Below are 15,115 nucleotides of genomic sequence, written 5' to 3'. Positions count from 1 at the left end.
GATGCAAGAACAGGTTGACTGGGGAATTAGCTCAAATGGTGGAGTGCTTGCTTTGCATGTAAGACATAGTGGCATTGACACCCACGTTCTCCACTTTGATTAATGGGTGGCATGGTAGCACAGTGGTTAGCAATATTGCTTCACAGCTCGAGGGTTCCAGGTTCGATTTGCGGCTTGGGCGGAATTTGTACATTCTCCCCGTGTCTGCGTAGGTTTCCACCGGGTGCTCCAGTTTCATCCCACAAGTTAGGTGGATTGGACATGCTAAATTGCCCTTAGTGTCCAAAAAGGTTAAATGGGATAGGATGGAGGTGTGGGCTTAAGTAGGGTGCTCTTTCCAAGGACTGGTGCAGACTCGATGGGCTGAATGGCCTCATTCTGCACCGTAAATTCTATGAATGCTTGCTGGGGAAATGCTTTGAAGAAGGCAACCGGAATGGCCTTGTCACAGGAGTGCGCAGAGTGCGGCGTCCAGGAGCTTCGCGGAATGGCTGTCCTCAGTCTAGGGTGCCCAGCTGTACGTGGAGCTCCCTCTCCCCGTGCTGTACTTCAGGACTCATTTTTGGGGACGCACTCCTCAAGGCCAGGACCAACGTCAGCATTTTTCCGGCAAGAGACGCCGGCACTCCCCGGCACTGGGGACTCCAACCTGCGGAATGGCCGAACCGGTACCCAGAGGAGCCGGCAGAACGGCCACCAGCCGGTAAGCCCGCCCGCCGCTACACCCCCAATGACTTTTTCAGGGGATGGACCTTTTTTGTGGAAGACAGGTGGAGGTTGCCCACCACCTGTACTGTATCGGCACCATGGTTGGTACCAATCAGGTGATGGTCCAGATCAACGGGTTCCCTATCCAGATGGAGCTCGATGCCGGGGCCGTGGTCTCAGTAATCAACCGTCACACTTCTGTGGCTTGGTATTGCCACACATCGACCCATGGCTAGCAACATGCACGGGAGAGCCCTTGGGGATTGCGGGCACCTCGGAAGTCCCTGTGGAATATGGGACACACTCAGTGAACCTACCATTGTGTGGAAGCAGGGATGATAGTAACATTTAAGGGGCATCTTGACAAATACATGAATAGGATGGGAATAGAGGGATACGGACCCAGAAAGTGTAGAAGATTGTAGTTTAGTCGGGCAGCATGGTCGGCACGGGCTTGGAGGGCCGAAGGGCCTGTTCCTGTGCTGTACATTTCTTTGATCTTTGATAGTGAAAGATTCGAGCCCCAGCTTGTTGGGGCAGGATTGACTGAAGCTCCTCCAGCTGGATTGGCAACAGGTGTGCCGCATGTATCCCGATAGGTCGGGCACGGTGTTGGTGTGCTTTCTGGGTGTCTTTGAAGATGGACTAGGTACCATACGAGGGGTCTCCGCCAGGATTTCGGTGGACCCAGAGGCCCAGCCATGGTACGGGCAGCACGGTAGCATTGTGGATAGCACAATTGCTTCACAGCTCCAGGGTCCCAGGTTCGATTCCAGCTTGGGTCACTGTCTGTGTGGAGTCTGCACATCCTCCCCGTGTGTGCGTGGGTTTCCTCCGGGTGCTCCGGTTTCCTCCCACAGTCCTACGATGTGCAGGTTAGGTGGATTGGCCATGATAAATTGCCCTTAGTGTCCAAAATTGCCCTTAGTGTTGGGTGGGGTTACTGGGTTATAGGGATAGGGTGGAGGTGTTGACCTTGGGTAGGGTGCTCTTTCCAAGAGCCGGTGCAGACTCGATGGGCCGAATGGCCTCCTTCTGCACTGTAAATTCTATGTATTTTGGGGCCCGTTTTTCTTACAGTCATTGCTTCCATGTGATCTCTTGCCTGGAACTTTACAGACTGTAATTGGCAGGGTTGGATTTATCCTGCTTTTTGTGTACAGGACGTACCTGGGCACTTTTCCACATTGACAGTTATAATTTAAATAACCTACAAAGGATGAGTTCAAATTAATGTAGTTCCACATTTCTTTTCAAGTGCCTATTAAAAGGAGGTCGCTGTCCAGCTGTGGTGAATCAGTAGCAACATCGTTGGTCCCAATTGCTGTCTGCTCAGGCACTCCAAATGACGAAGGGAGCAAGGCGCTCGCACTGCCCGTGCTTGGAGCCTGTATTGTGTTGGCAGGAAACTCCGCCTAATTTATTCTGTGATTTTATCTTGCGTTGTGAATTTCTTACCCTTTGTCTTTTCTGTGGCTCTGTTCTAATTATGGCAATCAGTGAATTTGCCTTTCTTTCTATGTTATCTATGTCCTAATGCTTAGAGTCACCAGGTATCGAATGATACCACCCCAAGTTTCAACCGGCTATCGATCAAAGAGCCAAACACTAGTTAGTTAGTTCAAGGTCAAGGGTACTTTATTTACACACAATTAGTCATGCAACACACACTATTAGTTAACTACACCTATCGACTAAGACAACCTGTACTTAACTTCGGGCACCCGGCTTAGGTCAGAAAACAGTGGCTGTTCGCTTCTGGATCTATCGGGTTCGAAGGAGTAACTGCTGCTCAGCTGGGCTCATCCGTCTGGTAGCGAGCGTTGAACTTGTACTTGCTTCTGGTGTTGCTGCACTTGGCAATGGCCGTGACCGGGGTACCAGGACCAAGAGAGAGCGAAAATATGGCAAACTCTTCTTCTTATACTCGGGGGGGGGGGGTTGCGCTCTTTTGGGCGGTCCTTCGATTTGGGCCCTACTAATTGGGTGATCCCTGATAACTCTATTCGATTCCTTAGCCAATAAGTGGGCGGGGTTCTGGATGGCCGGGCGTGTCCAAGCGGTTGCTGACCCTGTTGTTTGTGTTTCCCTTGGACAGGGAGTGGCGCCGAAATGTCTGGGACTGTCCCGGTCGCTTGAGTACCAGTCCTTTATTTTGGTGAAGATGGGCCATCAAATGCTAAGCGGCCCTATTAAAATGCTAATTGGGCAGAGTTTCGATACCGTCTGGACTTCTTGCTTACAAATATGTATTTCAGGCTCTGAGCCTGCCTGAGTCTTGGCTTGTCCATTTTACCTGCTAGGCTTTGCGAGTTTCTCTGTGCCTAGTTGGAAGTGGCCATCCCAGATGGCTACACTTGTTTCAATGTCGTCTTTCATAAGACAAAAGTAGAAGTGTGTGCAAGTTTATTATGAAAGCAGAAACAATAATGTGGATTTATTGTTGTTCTCTTTTTTTCTCTAGTTCTTTACCGTTTACTCACTGTGAACAATGAACTAAAACCCATCAGAAGAACCATTATTGTGGATTTTGTGGTAATGTATTTTTATAGTTTTTACATTTCTATAATAATTCAACCAAAATAAGATATTTTGGGGTCATGTGTAATGAAGTATATTTGGATATTCCCAATGCCTCAACTTGTAAAGTACCGTCCAGGATGGAGCCGAGCCAGATAGCTTTCTATTTCAATCCCTGGACAGTGCTGAGTTCGAATTTCAACTCGAATCACAACAACTTGCATTTATATAGTGGCTGGAATTCTCCATTTGGGACAGAATAGTGTGCGATTTGCATTTCCGTTCGGGAAGCTATTCGGTAAGCGAGTCAGGACATGCAAATGGACCAGCACTCTGCTGGTGTGAATTGAGAGCAATTCCCGGCCCAGTGGGTGTGGCAACTGCTGTGGCTGGAATTAGCGCCAAAGAGCCTGGCTGCAGGAACTGTTTTTAAGTTCTCCAATTAGCGCACACTCACTGCAGCCACGAAGATGGCTCACAGAAGACCTGCACCCCCCCCCCTCCGCCGAGTTTGGGAGCCCGAGGTTGCCCCATAGCTCCATGCCACTGAGTGGAGGAGGGCCACTCTCTTCCCCGGGGTCGGCCGCATACTCAAGCCTGCCCTCCTGAACAGTGCCTGGAAGGTGGTGGCAGAGGCAGTCAGCGTTGCCAGCCTCACCGGGACGGGATAGCTGGTGATCATGAGGGGTGGGGGGTCACTGGTGAGGCTTCTGCCATGAGAGAGGCAGAGAACCAGAGAGGGGTCCAAAGGCCACAGTGCAGATGTTCTTTTGTTGGGGTGAGCTCTGCTGATCCTGTGCTTCCTCTGCAGTGGAGCGGCACTTTTGAGGAGTGGGCCCCTGATTGAGCTTAGCCTATCCCCTTGATGAAACAGCTGGGGTAATGAGGGTGTCTGGAGGGGCGGTCTGGATGGGCTCCCAGATTACCAGAGACTCTCTGTGAGCAGCCAGGAACCAGTACGTGGCACCAATGGGTGTGTTTAAAACACATACTGCAGCAAAGGCAGGCTGAGCCAGGACACTACGATCCTGAAGGGGACACCCCGACTCCATGGAGTTGGCACCAAGTTGTTCCTTGTGCCATGTGAGAGTACCTTTAAGACATGGATGTTTAAGCAATGTACCTTTAAGAAAACAGTGCTGTCAGAGAGTGGGTGGAGCTGAGGTCAGTTCAGCCATTTTGCAGTTTAGTTTTGCAGTTTGAAAAAGCAGCTTGTGTGTGTTTGTGTGTTTCCAGAGAGCTGCAGTTTGTTTGAAAAGAGCTTGGGCAGTGTCTGTATTTGCAGTGAGCTGGATCCCTGCCATGAAAGACTATCTCTGGATCATTTGGGTGATTTAAACTCATAATAGTAAAGCCTTTAATCTGATATGACTCTGTTTAAAAGTGTTAAGTCTCTTGGAAGTTTGAAGGAACATTTTGAGGAATTATTTACTGTTGCAATATTTTCTGAGTTATCTTTGAAGTAAGGGGTGATAAGAGATCCAATGTTTATTTAAGATATTAAGTTGAGTTCATGGAATGAACATTGTTTTGTGTTTAAAACCCCACATGTCCATAATTGTAATCCCACCCCTTGGGAACAAGCTGTGTGCTGGAAAAGCAACAAATACATTAAAGGGAGAGGTTGGTTGAACTCCATGATACATTTTGGGGTTCTGAAAATGCCTCGCCCATAACACTTGCTACTGCCCATGACCAAGGCAGCCACTCCCCCAGCAAGCCCGATGATTTTTTTGGCTTTTTCAGAATTATATTAGCCGACTGCTCCTCCACAGCTCTGGCACCCGGTCCCCGTTTGTAAATACTTGCACTAATTCCCGAACGTGAGACTTCTGCCTAAGAGAGGTGGAGCATAGTAGGGGGGCAGGGGGTGGGGGTGAAAGCATGAGTGTTAAAGCTGTTAATGATTTTAAAATTCATGCAAATGATGGTTTTGCATGTATCTGCCGGCATGGGGCACAAACATTGATATCGCCACCAGCGAGGGAGCATGACGTGGCAATCGGTGCCGAACGCAAAACAGCCCAGTATCTTTAACTTCCCAAAACACTTCCGAGAACATAGGAACTTAAGAATTAAGAGCAGGAGTCGGACTTCCGGCCATGGAGTGAGTGGTCACACACAGGACAGCTCCTGCCTAAAGGCAGAGAAAAGAGCACTTTTTACATGATACCAGGTGGAATTTTGATGAAAAGGTGTCGGTGAATGTTGGAGGAGTAGTTTCCTCTGGGTGTGGTATGTCTGCTGGCTGTCAGTCCCGGCAGAAAACAGTGAGAGAACAGGCTACAGAGTTGGAGCAGGCCTGTACAGCCAGTTTAAGCAAGGCTGTTGCAAGCTGGAGGGCCCCAGGTGGAGGAGTTGACGCCGTTTATTAAAGAGGAATTCTGCCGGCAGAGGAAGGAAATGCATGAGGATCGCTCAAAGGTCATCGAAGAAGCTGTGGCACCCCTGAAGAGTTTTCTGGAAAGGGGGGAGAAGTGTTTGGAGGCGCAGGGGCCGCAGATTCGGGGGATTGAAGGAGTGATCCCGGACCATTGCGATCATGTGGTAGCTCTGGAGTTAGAGGTGGGGCTCCTAGGGGACTTGTGTAAAACTTTGAGGGCAAAAGTGGAGGAGTAAGAGAAGACCTCGAGAAGGCAGAACCTGCGAATAGTGGGCCTGCCTGAAGGAGTGGAAGATATGAGTGGCACGAGGTACATCTCGAAGATGCTGGCGGGGCTGGTGGCAGAAGGGGTGCTAGATAAGGTGCCTGAAGTGGACGGAGCGCAAAGGTCCCTGAGGCAGAAGCCTAGAGCTGGGGAGCCGCCACAGGTGGTGATCATGTGACTCCACAAATTTGTGGAGAAAGAGAAGATTCTGCAATGGGTCAGGGAGAGGCATATCTGCGACTGGGAGGGGAATAACATCCAAATTTCTCAGGACATCGGAGCCGAGTTGGCAAAGTTGGCGGGCAGGCTTCAACAAGGCCAAGACGGTGCTGTACCGGCAGCAGATCAGTTTGGGGTGCTCTACCCGGCGAAATTCTGAGTGACGTTCGAAGACTGGGAGGATAATTTTGAGACCTCAGAAGCGGCCAAAGACTTCATTAAGGAGCATAAACTGGGAGAGAACTGAGCGGACAATGCTTGGGAACTCGGTTGCTGGCACTTTGTAATGGTTGGGATTGGGGGATTTTCGTCTTTTTGTGGGGGGGTGGGTTGCTGTTTACAGTTGAGATTGTAAGGGGTTGTAGGAGTGAAGAGCTTGTGTGGGGTGGATGTTCCCATTCCCCCCTCCTGTTGTATGGGACTGTGTCTGTTCAACATTTGTTTGTTTGCTTTTGGAGAAGGCTGCCTGGAGGTCAGGAGAAGTCCTTGTTTGGGTGGGGGAGGGTAAGGTTAGCAAGGAGCCTTCTTCCTTGAGCTGAGGAGTGGGGGGGTGGGGTGGGGGGGGGGGGAACGGAGATCATTGGGAGATGCCTTTGGGCAGGGGCGGCCGCGCTAGCAGGTTATGCTGGTGAACAGAATTGAGGTGGTTGGGGAGAAGGCAAAGAGGGATGGCCGGGAGGTGGGGGAAGGGGGGAGGCTGTTGCAACGTGGCAGGGGGTGAGAGATGACATGGTCAGGAGCAGAGAAAGGGGCAATCAGGGATGGGCTAGGTATTGGGTGGAATTAAGGGGGCGGAAGTTAAATGGGGAAGATGGCAGACAGTAGAGGGGATTGGAGGCGTAAGCCTACGGTAAGGCTGGTAACGTGGAACGCCCGGGACTAAATGGGCTGATTAAAAAATTGTGGGTTTCGCGCACCTCAGGAGCTTGAAAGCGGGGGTGGTCTTTCAGCAGGAGACACACCTCCGTGTGAAGGACCAGGTTAGGTTAAGAAAGGGGTGGGTCGGGCAAGTTTTTCACTCGGAGTTTGATTTGAAATCGAGGTAATGGAGATTTTAATGAGCAAAAATTTGGGATTTGTGAGTGCGAAGGAGGTGAGGGTGCCGGGTGAGAGATATGTGATTGTGAGTGGGGTATTGGAAGGGGCACCGATGGTGTTGGTAAATGTATATGCCTCAAATCGGGATGATGTGGGTTTTATGAGGGAGTTGCTGGATGCGATCCCGGATTTGGCCACGCACCAGTTGATCATTGGAGTAGATTTTAATTGTGTCCTGGAACCGAGGGTGGAAAGGTTGAGCCCCAGGTCAATGGGTAGGGTACGAATGGTGAGGGAGCTGGGGGGGGTTTATGGAGAGGATGGGTATGGTGGATCCATGGCGTTTTCAGAACCCAGGGGGAAGGAAGTATTCCTTCTTTTCACACGTCCATAAGGTGTATCCGAGGATTGATTACTTTGTAGTGAGTCGGGAGATTTTGGTCGGGATGGAGGGGGCAGAGTATGCGGAGATAGTTATCTCGGACCAGGCACCCCACTGGCTGGAGATTCGGTTTAGAGCAGGACAAGAGCAGAGGCCGGGGTGGAGGTTTGACTCGGGGTTGTTGGTGGATGGAGATTTTTGTGATAAGGCAGATTAAGGAGTATGTGGAGTTGAATCAGAATGGGGAGGTGACGTCGGCCATATTTTGGGAAGCACTGAAGGCAGTGGTCCGGGGGGGGGAAATTATTTTGTTTAAGGCTCTTGTGAATAGGGAAAGGAGGGAGGAACTTGACCTTTTCATGAGCGAGATAGTGGAGGTGGACAGGGAATATTCGAGGGTGCCCACCGTGGAGAGATTGGCGAGGAGGGCAATTTGACAGGCTGACAACGGGAAGGACGATAGAGCAAATGCATAGGGCAATTGGGGGTGCAATCTGAGTATGGGGAGAAGGCGAGCCGCATGCTGGCGCACCAGCTGTGTAGCAGGCTGCGTACTGAAAATACGGACTGGGCTGGGGATGTGGTGTCGGAGCCGTAGAGGATAAACGAGATGTTTAAGGAGTACTACCAGGGATTTTACGGGATGGACCCAGGGCGGGGAGGAGGGGGACATGGGGAGGTTTCTGGACGAGTTGGAATTTCCCCAGGTGGAGGAAGGAAAGAGGCAGGCATTGGAGGTGCCCCTGGGGCTGAGGGAGGTGCTGGATAGTATCAGGAGTATGAAGTCGGGGAAGCCCCCTGGGCGGATGGGTACCCAGTGGAATTTTATAAGAAATTTGTGAAGGACTTGGCACCACATCTGTTGGGAGCGTTTGATGAAGCACTGGAGAAGGGGGTGTTGCCAGAGATGATGTTGCAGGCAGTAATCATACTTATGGTGTTATAATCCCAAAAAAAGGGAAGGACCTGATGGAATGTGGGTCGTATACACCCATATCACTATTAAACACAGATGTGAAAATATTGGCTAAGTTGTTGGCGGGGAGGATAGCGGACTTTGTCCCGGGGGTGGGTGCAGAAGATCAAACAGACTTCTTGAAGGGCAGGCAGCTAGCGAGTAATATAAGATGACTGTTGAATATGGTGATGAATCCGTTGGGGGCTGTTACGGGGCAGCACAGTAGCATTGTGGATAGCACAATTGCTTCACAGCTCCAGGGGCCCAGGTTCGATTCCGGCTTGGGTCACTGTCTGTGCGGAGTCTGCACATCCTCCCCGTGTGTGCGTGGGTTTCCTCCGGGTGCTCCGGTTTCCTCCCACAGTCCAAAGATGTGCAGGTTAGGTGGATTGGCTGTGATAAATTGCCCTTAGTGTCCAAAATTGCCCTTAGTGTTGGGTGGGGTTACTGGGTTATGGGGATAGGGTGGAGGTGTTGACCTTGGGTAGGGTGCTCTTTCCAAGAGCCGGTGCAGACTCGATGGGCCGAATGGCCTCCTTCTGCACTGTAAATTCTATGATTACCGGAGGTGGTGGTGTCCATGGATGTGGAGAAGACATTTGATCAGGTGGAGTGGCAGTACTTGTTCGAGGATTTGGGAAGGTTTGGGTTTGGGCCGAGATTTGTGGCATGGGTGCGGTTGCTGTATGTGCCATCAAGGGCGAGGGTGAGAACAAATGATATTAGCTCACGAAGCTTTGACTTACACAGGGGTACGGCGCAGGGGTGCCCACTGTCGCCTTTACTGTTTATACTGGCCATAGAGCCGTTGGCGATGGCTCTCAGGGGGTCAACGGAGTGACGGGGATTATGAGGGGACAGAGGGAGCATAGGGTGTCGCTCTATGCCAATGACCTCTTGCTCAATGTTTCGGGTCCATTGGAAAGCGTGGGAAGGATTATGGGCCTGCTGGGGAGGTTTGGAGGGTTCTCGGGATACAAATTGAATGTAAGGAAAAGCGAGGTATTCCTGGCGAACGAGCTGGGGCAGCGGGCTAATTTAAGGGGATGCCATTTACGGTAGCGAAGGATAGGTTTAGGTATTTGGGGATTCAGGTAGCGAGGGAATGGATGGGGCTCCATAAGTGGAACTTAATGAAGTGGTGGAGGAGGCCAGGGAGGATATTAGGAGGTGGGATACACTGCGCTTAACATTGGCGGGGTGGGTCCAAGTGGTGAAAATGAATATTCTACTGAGGTTCTTGTTTATGTTTCAGGCTCTCCCGATCTTTATACCAAAGGCCTTTTTTCAGAAAGTGGACACGATCATTTCGACTTTGTTTGGGCGGGGAAGGTGCCGAGGGTGGGGAGGACCCTGCTACAGAAGCAACAGGGGGTGGTTGCCGAACTTGCTTCATTATTATTGGGCAGCGAATGTGGACAAGGTGCGGCGGTGGTGGGAAGGAGAAGGGATTGAGTGGATTAGGATGGAGGAGGAATCTTCTAAGGGGTCTAGTTTGAGGGCTATGGTGACGGAGCATTGCCAATGGCTCCAAGTAGGTATTCAGGATGCCTGGTGGTGCAGTCGGTGGTGACGATATGGAATCAGTTGAGGAGGCGTTTCCGGGTGGAAGGGATGTTGATGCTAACGCCGCTGTGCGGGAATCATGGGTTTGAGCCGTGGGGAATGGATAGTGTATACAGGAGGTGGAGGGAAGTGGCACTGGTCAAGGTGAGGGATCTGTATTTGGAGGAAGGGTTCGCCAGTCTGGAGGAGCTAGGGGAGAATGTAGAGCTGCCGAGGGGGAGTGAGTTCAGGTATCTGCCGGTTAGGGACTTTGTGCGAAAGGTCTGGAGGAGGTTTCCTAGGTTGCCGAGATTTACCCTGCTGCTTCCGGATGTGGAAGGGGAGGGAAGAATTGGGGATATATGCAAGTGGCTGGGGGAGCAGGGAGGCGAGCGGGTGGGGAAGATCAAGGAGAAATTGGAAACGGAGTTAGGAGGGGAGATCAATTGGGAAGTATGGAATGCAGCACTGCGAAGGATAAACGGGACCTCCTCTTGTGCAAGGATGAGCCTGATACAGTTTAAGGTGGTGCATAGGGTGCATCTGACTCGGGCGAGAATGAGTGGGTTCTTTCAGGGGGTAGCAGATGAGTGCTAGAGGTGTGGGCGTGGGCCAGCGAATCTCGCGCACATGCTTTGGGGTTGCGAAAAATTGGGAAGATTCTGGGCGGGAGTGTTCGCGGTCTTAGCCAGGATAGTGGAGGAGCAGGTGGACACTTCGGTGGTGATATTTGGGGTTTCAGGGAAGCCGGAGCTCATGGAGAGGAGGAAGGCTGATGTTGTGGCGTTCGCCTCTCTGATTGCACGGCAGCAAATTTTGCGAGAGTTGCGGTTGGCATCGCAGCCGGGGGTAGCGACTTGGTTGGGTGACCTGTACGACATCCTGCGGTTAGAGGAGATAAAGTATGAGTTAAGGGGCTCCAGCAGGGGAGTTTGAGAAAAGATGGGGATGTTTGTGACCGTGTTTGAGGAATTGTTCGCCGCGGGGGGGGTGGGCGGAGGGTTGGAGGGTGAAAAAGGGGAAAAATCTGTACAGTCCGTATAGGTTGATTGTTGGGAAGTACGTTTCCCGGGTTGTTTATTGGCTGTAACCTGGTGCATGTTTGTAATAAAATACATTTTTTTAAAAGGAGCATGAGTCGGCCACTGAGACCTTTAAGCCTCATCCACCATGCATTAAGATCATCGCTGATCTGATTGTAATCTTAATCCCCACCTTCCTGCCTGCCCTCGATAACATTTAATTAAAAACATTCTCCTCATCTCTACCTTAAATGGGCGACCCATTATTTTCAAACAGCGAGCCCAATTCTAGATTCTCCCACAAGAGGAAGCATCCTCTCCTTATCCACCCTGTCGAGGGTCCTCCTCAGGATCTCAAAGGTTTCAATCAATTTGCCTATTACTCTTCCAAACTGCAATGGATATAAGCCTAACCTGTTCACCTTTCCTCAAAAGATAACCTGCTGATTCGTGGTATTTGTCTATTCAATATTCTCTAGACTGCGTCTAGTGCATTTACATATTTCCCTAAATAAAGAGACCAAGACTGTACATAGTACTCCAGATGCAGTCTGACCAATGCCCTGTACAACTGAAGCATAACGTTCCTACCTTTGTAATCAATTTGGATTTTTTTTGAGGATTTACTGGGGTACAGAGAAAAGTATTGTTCTGCGCACAGTCCAGACAGATTGTTCCATACATAGGACATACGATACACACACATGTAAATACATAGGCATAGGCATAGGCATCAGTGAATCATCCGGAGTGTAGTACTACTCAGTAGAGAAGATGCGTGGAGAGATCAGTTCAGTGAATAAGAGGGTCATTCTGGAGTCTGGTAACTGCGGGGAAAAAACTGTTTTTGAATTTGTTAGTGCGTGTTCTCAGGATTTTACCTGATGGAAGAGGTTTGAAGAGAGAATAACCAGTGTGGGAGGGATCTTTGATTATGCTGCTTGCTTTCCCAAGGCAGCAGGAGATGTAGACAGCGTCAATGGATGGGAGGCAGGAGGCAGGTGATGGACTGGGCTGTTTTCACAACTCTGTAGTTTCTTACGGTCTTGGGCCGAGCAGTTGCCATACCAGGCTGTGGTGCAGCCAGGAAGGATGTTTTCTATGGTGCAGCTGTAAAAATTGGTAAGAGTCTATGTGGACATGCCAAATTTCCTTAGTTTCCTGAGGAAGTATAGGTGCGGTTGTGCGTTCTTGGTGGTAGTGTCGACGTGGGTGAACCACGACAGATTGTTGTTGATGCACGCCTAGGAATTTGAAGCTGTCAAGCATCTCCACCTCAGCACCATTGATGCAGACAGAGGTGTGTACGATATTTTGCTTCCTAAGACAATGACCAGCTCCTTAGTTTTGCTGACATTGAGGGAGAGATTGTTGTTGTTACACCATGCCACTAGGGTCTCTCACTCCCTCCTGTACCCTGATTCATCGATGTTCGAGATCCAACCCACTACGGTCGTGCCATTTGGAGCCAAATTTTGCCACACAGTCATGTGTGAATTGGGTGGAGACTAGGGGGCTAAGTACGTGCATTGCAAGGCCCGGTATTGAGGACTATCGTGGAGGAAGTGTTGTTGTTTATCTTTTCTGATTGTGGTCTATGGGTCAGGAAATCAAGGATTCAATTACAGAGGAAGGAGCCAAATCCTAGGTTTGGAGTTTTTATATGAGCTTGGCTGGGATTGCGGTGTTGAAGGCGGAGCTGCAGTCAATGAATAGGATTCTGACATAGGAGTCCTTGTTGTTGAGATGCTCCAGGGATGAGTGTAGGGCCAGGTAGATAGTATCTGCTGTGGATGGTTTGGGCGGTATGCAAATTTCAGTAGATCAAGGCATTCTGGGAGCATGGAGTTGATGTGTCTCATGACCAACCTCTTGAAGCACTTCATAATGATAGATGTCAAGGCCACCGGCCGGTAGTCGTTGAGGCACTTTGTCTGGTTCTTCTTTGGCACCGGTATAATGGTGGTCTCCCTGAAGTAGATGGGAACCTCAGAACGGAGTAGGAAGAGGTTGAAGATGTCCGCAAACACATCCGCCAGTTGGCACGCGCAGGATCTGTGTGCACAACCAGGGACTCCGCCAGGACCCATTGCTTTCCGGGGGTGCACTTTGAAGGAGGCCGATCTGACTTTGGAGGCTGTGACGGTAGATATGGGTGTGTCCGAGGCTGCTTGGGCAGTTGACAATGGTTTGTTGGTTTCCTGCTCGAAAAGAGCATAAATGCATTGAGCTCATCGAGGTTGGGTGTGCAGTTGCTGGAGATTCTACTCGGCTTTGCTTTGTAGCCCATTATGTTGTTTAAGTCTTGCCACAACCGCCGAGAGCCCGTGTCATTAGTCTGTGACTCTAGCTTAGTCTGGTATTGTCTCTTGGCATCCCTGATGGCTTTGTGGAGGTCATACCTAGATTTCTTCTGTAGGTCAGCGTTGCCTGTCTTGAACGTCTCAGACCTGGCCTGCAGTCGGGAGTGAATCCCCTGGTTAAACCATGGTTTCCGGTTTGGGAACGCACTAACTACCTTTGGCACACAATCTTCCACACACTTGCTGATGAAGTCTGTGCCAGTGGTGGCATACGCGTCTAAATTGGCCGCTGAGTTCTTGAATATGGACCAGCCCAATGACTCAAAGCAGGAGCTCTTCTGTTGCCTCAGACCAGCATTGCATGACCTTCTGAACCGGATTCACCCGCTTAAGTTTCTGCTTGTATACCGGGAGAAGGAGCACCGTTTTGTGGTCCGGTTTTCTGACGTGTGGTCGGGGGATGGATCAGTAGGCACACTTGATGCTTGTGTGGAAATGGTCAAGAATGTTGAGGCTCCTGATGGAGCATAAGATGTGTTGGTGGAATTTTGGCAATATCCCTCACAATAACATTCTATCAGCTTCCTAGCTGCCCTAGGACACCCAGATCCCAGAGTGGTGCAATCTCTCATTGTATAGATAATATACTGTTTTATTCTTTCTGGTAAATGGACAATTACACATTTTTCCACCTTATACTCCATTTTCTAGATCTTTGCTCACTCTTAACCTATCTATATCCTTTTGGAGCCTTTTTTACCCTCGTCACAATTTACTTTCCTTCTTATTTTTGTGTCCTCAGCGAATTTAGCACAAAGATTTTCAGTCCCTGTGGCACACCATTCATTACATTCCACCACCAGAAAAAGAACCATTTATTCCAAATCTCTGTTTCCCTGTTAGCTATGCAATCTTCTATCCATGCCAGTATGTTACCCCCACGCCATGAGCTTTTAGTATCCACAATAGCCTTATCTAATGTCACTGTTTTAAAACAAGGGATGCGATCTACCGGCCACGACATGGCCGGTAGATGCTGGGTGAGGCCTTCCGCAGGCTTCCCGGCAGATACTACGTCTTGTGGAATCTACCCAAGTCCCACGAGGCGGCACGACCGGAATTCCGCAACAATGGGCGGGGCCAAGCCACACTTGCTTAAGTAGGTTTTAAACCTACTAAGGCCTACTCACCCGGGATGTACCGGCCTCCTCGCATCTAATGGCCTCCGCAGGGAGTCCCCAGCCGGGCGCTGTTCAGTACTATTCCACATAACCTGGACCAGATGGAACGGCATCCAGGGAGTCCCCCAGGCCATCAGCGGCCCCTGGGTAGTGCAGCGTGGCACCCTCCCTTTGGAATGTAGGCAACTTGGCACTGCCCATCTGCCCAGTTGGCACCACAAAGCCAGTAGCAGTACTGCCAGGGTGACAATGCCAGGTTACAGGATGGCACTGCCAAATGTCAGGGCCTGTGGGGTGCAATGCTGATGAAAGGAGAGTGGAGGGTGGATATGAAGGTTGGAATGGTGCTGGGTGGTTATCAAGAGGCCTCTGGAAGGTTGGGGGGGTTGAAGGGTGGCGAGCTTTGGAAGGGGGGCCCGAAAGGGGCATGGGAAGACATGAAAAGGGGGCACTCAGAAACCCCATAGCGGGGTGTACTCACTTGGGTGGGTGGGGTATTGTCCATGTGCAATCCCGTCCGATGCACTGTTCAATGACAGCTCAGGTGATCAAATGGGCCTTGTTGTATCAGGTCTCCGCATCAGTCACTGG

At 50.4% G+C, this 15,115-nt stretch overlaps 1 protein-coding gene across 1 annotated transcript in view; it reads left to right on the top strand.

Annotated features, from left to right (window-relative positions):
• Nucleotides 1-15,115, top strand: part of LOC140403226 (complement C3-like) — a 466,462-nt gene that overhangs the window by 39,857 nt on the left and 411,490 nt on the right. The window contains exon 4 of the mRNA XM_072490983.1: nucleotides 3,173-3,243. Within this exon, the coding sequence (XP_072347084.1) occupies nucleotides 3,173-3,243 (71 nt within the window). The remainder of the gene's footprint in view (nucleotides 1-3,172; nucleotides 3,244-15,115) is intronic.

This window comes from Scyliorhinus torazame, chromosome 27, assembly GCF_047496885.1.
Source record: "Scyliorhinus torazame isolate Kashiwa2021f chromosome 27, sScyTor2.1, whole genome shotgun sequence".
Classification (NCBI taxonomy): domain Eukaryota; kingdom Metazoa; phylum Chordata; class Chondrichthyes; order Carcharhiniformes; family Scyliorhinidae; genus Scyliorhinus; species Scyliorhinus torazame.
Note: the sequence above shows the minus strand (reverse complement) of the source record. Positions and strands in the feature narration are given on the sequence as shown.